The 6,176-nt window shown below is 32.8% G+C and overlaps 1 protein-coding gene across 1 annotated transcript; it reads right to left on the reverse strand.

Annotated features, from left to right (window-relative positions):
• Positions 1–319: 319 nt before the first annotated feature.
• On the reverse strand, positions 320–5,108 carry LOC138184196 (venom protease-like). The gene is made up of 6 exons (XM_069121931.1): positions 4,940–5,108; positions 3,596–3,859; positions 3,226–3,490; positions 2,621–2,886; positions 2,308–2,462; positions 320–530 (listed from the first exon to the last, which is right to left on the reverse strand). Exons 1-6 carry the CDS (start codon positions 5,019–5,021, stop codon positions 360–362), a joined length of 1,203 nt encoding a protein of 400 aa, XP_068978032.1. The 5' UTR covers positions 5,022–5,108; the 3' UTR covers positions 320–359.
• Positions 5,109–6,176: the final 1,068 nt, after the last annotated feature.

Below are 6,176 nucleotides of genomic sequence, written 5' to 3' on the forward strand. Positions count from 1 at the left end.
TTTCTCCTTACAAGTTTCCTTGTAATACTTAAGTATTCGTCAAACGTTCTCCTGACATGATTTTTTTCCGACAATATTTTGAAAACTTATTTGTTGGGAATCGGCAGAAATTTTGGGCTCAAAATCGAAGGTTTGTATTAGAAGAACACGATGTGTAAGGAGATGGTACGGGAAATCTGTCAATTGGCTCCTCTTATACGTGACTTTCTCGAAAAATTTTTTAAATCGATTTTTTTCTCGGGAACAGGAGGAAACCTTTGGCCCAAAATTGGGGTGTAAAGCATAAATCATGAAATAAAAGAATAAAATATAGAGACAATTTAATATAAAAGTATTATTATATTTATTGTATTTCTGTGTCACGAGTCTGGCCAAACTTTGCTCTCTATCCACGAAATATAATGATAAACGCGAGTATATATACCGGGATCAGAGAGACCACAAGGTTTTCCAATGCTTGTTATACCGATTACGCTGTACATGCAATCGTAATCATCGTTGAAGATGACGAGAGGGCCCCCACTGTCACCCTATACATAGAATAAATATTTTTATGAAAAATGTAAAGCAGAATAGACGTACAGTAAGTCACTGAAGTATTCGTATCTTTGTAATTATTGAATATAAATGATTAGCATTTTTTAACGATATATTCTGTGCAGTGCTTACTAATAGGAATATATAGTGTAATAATTAGGCCTTTTTAATTGATATATCGTTTATCGAAAAATAGCAATTTATTATTACACAAATGGAAATTTAAATAAATCATCGAATTAAGAGAAAAGAGAGATTGAAAAAATGCATAAAAGATTTTTGTGATGAACGTTGGGGGTGGACTAACGGACACCAAGGTATGTGATTAAAGAGCTCCAGGCGGATCTGATGAGGACACGAACAGGGAAGGCAGCGTGGGGGTCAAATTAAGCAAAGATAGGAAGAAGGTGCGGAGCTTCCAAAAGAATGTTAGAAAGAAAATAGAGGAAAAGCTGTTGGGACCAAAATAAGGGGAGGATGGAAAAAGGAAATGAGAGGATTTATTGTATGTTAACAAGAGATGTAGAGCACTACAGTAGATGAGGAAGAGAAGACAGGATATTACGAGGAATTAGAAAGGGCGAATAGAGAAGTCTAAAAAAGAAGAGATGGCAAAGGATAGAGAAATTAAGATATAATAAATAGTATAGATGGATAAAAGGAGAGGAGGTTCCAAAGTATTTGGTAAAAGGGTGGAGCGATAAAAGGATGAGAAGGCTGGCCAAGTTTAGATTTGGTAATGAAATGAAAGAAGGCAAATATTGAATGAGCAAGGAGGATAGAAATTGTAGATTGTGCGGGTTGAAAGAAAGCGGAAGAAAGAGAATGTTATCAACCAACTAATGTAGCCAATGTTATCGACCAACTGATGTTGCCAAAGTTATCGACCAACTGATGTTGCCAAAGATATCGACCAACTGTTGTTGCCAATGTTATCGACCAACTGATGTTGCCAATGTTACTGATCAACTGATGCTGCCGATGTTACCGATATCGTAGCTCACGTTAGAAGGATTGTAGGAGAAGAAGAAGAAGGAGAAAAATGGATGGAGCTGTTAGAATATACAAGAGAAAAAGGAGAGGAACGAGAGGACGAAGAAGAGACTGATTAATATTAATTAGTGGTTAATTTGTTCTGTTAATATTAAATTTTAAAGATTTAATTGGGTTAGAAGGCATAGTAGGATAATAGTTTATTATAGACTAAGTTAACAAGTTTAGATTTAGGCAATATATGTAGATAGTCATTAATTAGTATTAAGGATATGGTATAATGTAGGTAATAAAAGATGGCTGTTTTGTGTTAAATCATGAATAGGGAGCGGAAATGTGATATGTAATTTGATAATGACTAATTGCGAATATAAGATAGGAATATATAGTGGCAAAAACAAACCAAAGACGTTATATCTTTTGTAATCCGCAAGAAAAATAATAAAAATGTTACCTGTCTAAATAAATCGTCGAATTCGATAATTATGAGGATACGAATACTTGTGTGATTCGTTGTAAATACGTAGATTGCGAATGTTTATGCATTTATGAAAAATTTAAATATACTCAAATATATAGAATAGAATATCATGCAATACATAATATGCAAGAATATAGGAAATATCGAAAATATAAATATTTTTAAAGGATGGAAGAATCTATTTAAGGTTCTATTTAAGTTTTACTTCGTTAACGATACAAATAAAAATTTGAATTCGTATAAATATCCGCGGTCTAGATATAAATTTCTGAAATATAATTTTAATATATCTTTACCTGACAGGTGTCTTTTCCGACTTCACCGGCACAAATTTGCCACTCATCCATAATACCACGTATGAATTTACTTTCATACATGAATGATCTGTTGCATACCGGTTGAGCTATCAAATTAATGGTAACTTTCAATAAATCTTTTGATGGGTCCTCAACTAGGAAAAAATTAAAGATTGAAATTAAAGATCGAACGTTATTTTATTAAACCTTTAACGGTGTAATAAAACAGCTAAGAATTCAGAATGGAGGCTTTCTTAAATTACACTATTAAAAAGTTGAAGTAAATAAAGATTCCTTGATCTGTCGTACTTACGAAAATCAACTCTTCCCCATCCGGATGCAGTTGCTTTACCATCAGTACCAATATCCGGCAAAGAGTATGGTAAGCAACTGGGTCTTATCCACGCGTTAAATTCCACGTCTTTTTCTAATTTTAGTAGCGCGATATCATGATATGCGAATCGACTCTGGTACTTATTATGTTTTATCCGTTCAATAATAAGGTAATTTTGCGGTCTCGCATCATCATCCGTTCTCTCGAGGTTCAAGTCACCTAATCGTACCCAGCGTGCTCTACCTCTATAAAGAATTACATCTTAATAATTAAATGGCATGCACATATTATTTTATTCCTGGGAGTTATTTTGTTGTTTATTTTATTAGTCCTTATATATTATCTTCTCGCTGACTTATTCTACCGTAAATAACTCTATCGTAATGATATTCGCATTATTCTCGTTTTTAATACTTTTTCTTGTTGGGTCTAAAGTACATGATATACCGTCATTCTTCCGTTACTATATTAAAGACTAACGATATCTCATGAGATACAAGTTTGATTATTCCATGCGAAAGTTCAAGATTGAATTTTAAGGTGTCGAAGCTTGGATGGACTCGAATACAATTTGAAATTCCTACCCGTAGATACTGTAGGTACAATGTGCAGCGGTTAGAACGAATCTTTCCGAAATTAGCGTGCCTCCGCATTGCCAATCGATACCATCGTCGGTATCAAATCCAATCGCAGCCATATGCGGGAATTCCTTTGGTTCAGCCTTTGTACCACCGACGATCAGCTTACGAGTTTTAATCGCGCATACAGATATGTTGATTAGTGGTCTGTCAATTGTTAAAGTTGGCGAAGGTACGAGCTGATACACGGATTTGGCGTATTTTTCACACACTACAAACACATGAGTTTTAAAAGAGTCGAGGAAACTAAGTTTCTTGAAAATGAGAAATTTAATTCCTTAATAAAATTGAAAAAATTTTAGGGAAGAACACCTACTTGCTTTGGCCTTGGCTCCTTTAGTAACGACTGATCCTCGATCTGTTGTAGTCGGGGTTGTATTTTTAATTGTGCTTGTGATTGTATTTGGAGAAGTAGTCGTAGGCGTGTTTTTTGGACAACACACGATCGGATCAAAATTTTTGTATCCACATAAACTAGATGGAGATTTCCCTTTCAATAAATCTTGATAAACCGATGGACAATTCGTTGGAGAGAGGGCTATACAAATACCTGGAGTACCATCGATAGTGCATGAATCGCCTGAAAATAATTATGAATGTTAGATAAAAAAGACGAAAACATCCTGTCTGTGTCCGAGAAAATTTAATGACTTTAACTACATATACAACATTATCTGTATTTACCTACAGGGCTCGGTCGAACAACAATGTATAAGAGAGCATGAGATGCTTCCTTATGAAAAAATAAGAGGAAAATATAGAATAAAGTTTTCCATATGTTACTAAGTTAATTAAAAATAATCAAACTTGATTTTCTCAAGAACTAAGCTACGTAAAAATGTTATTCCATATTCTTCTTAATTTCTCATAATCTTTATTCGTAATTATACGCAGCTAAAACAGTTTCTCAAATAAATGTACAAGTATATTTATACTCGTGACCTGACAGAACCTTCTTCCGCTTTTAATTAATATTCGAGACTCTTTATCGTCGTTAAAATTTTCTGAATTATACGACTGTTCTAGCATTGTGTTAATGATGTTTAAGCTTTCAGTCACAACAAAAAGATAACAATAAGTCGGTTTAAACATTTCTTAAATGTTTTACGTTCAAATGTTATATTATAAATATCACTGAAGCGCGATATATAGAAATAGCATACAGTGGTTCACGAAAATATATATAGAGACATGTCACGAATATTTATCACTTCATTAGAACTGTAATGTGATATAACTATTATGATTATATTGTTAAAAATTGAAATGAACCTGAGAATGCATATAGAAATTATAGAATAATTATTGCATGTTTTATATTAAACTTTATACAGGTTACTGCATAATTTGCACATTATTTAACGAAATCATCTTTATCACAATTATGTTTAAAATGTTTGAATAAAGACTTACTTACGAGGATATCTTTTTTTTATATACTTTTCTTATATTTTTCAGATTGGTCTCAAATCTGATCACAATGAAATCTCAAAAAGTTTCGCATAACTCGCATAATACGTTCATAAGTTTTCTATGGTAAATATTTGAATATTTTCGTGAATCGCTGTGTAATAAGCTTTTATTGTTATATCCTTTTATTTTTATCGATCTAATTTTATTAATCTTTCGTTTTGCTGCCTGAGAGAAAGCATCTTTTTACCTTCGTACTGTGCATTACAGGATATCGAACTACACAAAAGAACTGAGAAAAATATTATCGATGTTCGCGCTGATAATCGCATCGTCGTACTTTGCGCACAATCTTATTCTACTTCGTAGCCTTCGAATTCTACGCTTGTCTCCATTCGATGACTGCTTCGGGTCTTCCTTTGTCCGTCGTTTTTGTATGCCCCTCCATATCTCTATCATAGTTGGTAGTGGGACGAGCAAACGATCCATGATTCTTCTCGAATACATACTAAAAAGTTCACAAACTGGTTAAACGAGGTAAACTAAAATCTTCGTATTCGATCAATTTCGTTTTAATATAAGGTGATCAACGATACTAGGAATATTTTCAGTTCGTAGTAAAAATATCCGAACCCATTGCACGATTTATAAACGACAACGGTATGTGAATTTTACAAAATTCTACTCGCTTCTACTTTATGGAATCGTCAGAATGTTGAATTGTCTATTAAAAATTGTCTATTTATATATATTTGCTACTGAAATATTGGTTCTGTTAATATCTGGAGTTTTCCTATCAATTTAGAAGATCCTTGTTGATCTAACTTACAGTTTAAAAATTCGGATATCTGAGAAGCGTACGAAGTAACAAAATAGTTCTATATTGTTTGACAAGCACAAACGCCGGTTTTATTATTGCGTATTGGCTTTTGAAAATTAATTTAATCGTGTCATGATATTCTATTACTAGATGTATGTAATTATGATGATTGGGAAGAATGATCGGTAAAGGACGATTGTCGATATTGTAACCCGGTTCATCCATAACTTTGTAATTAAAATGAATCATTTTGAGCGGAACATAATATACGCGTCGTACGTCGCTAATGCAATAATCATTCCTCATTTTTAACTCGTGTGGCAACTTCTTTGGAGGAAACTGTGATTGCGCGTGTTATGTCCAGTTTTAATTGCTTTTGTGGACGATACCATCGACACATTTGAAACAAGTGCATTACTGATATAATTACACCACGAATAATATAGGAAATGTACATATACAAAAAGCGCAAATGTGTTCAGTGCAATAATATTAAAAGATGTTAATTCAATCTAATCTAATTTATATCTAAAATGCTGTATATAATGTAATATTAATAAAGGATTATTCTTTTATCATTAATATATATTTAATATATGTTACATAATACTTAATCTGCTAACCGAAGAAAATTCGACGTTTGGATTCACAAATTGTTTATTTTATA

Source organism: Bombus flavifrons, chromosome 10 (genome assembly GCF_040668555.2).
Source record: "Bombus flavifrons isolate JBK064 chromosome 10, iyBomFlav1_principal, whole genome shotgun sequence".
Lineage (NCBI taxonomy): Eukaryota > Metazoa > Arthropoda > Insecta > Hymenoptera > Apidae > Bombus > Bombus flavifrons.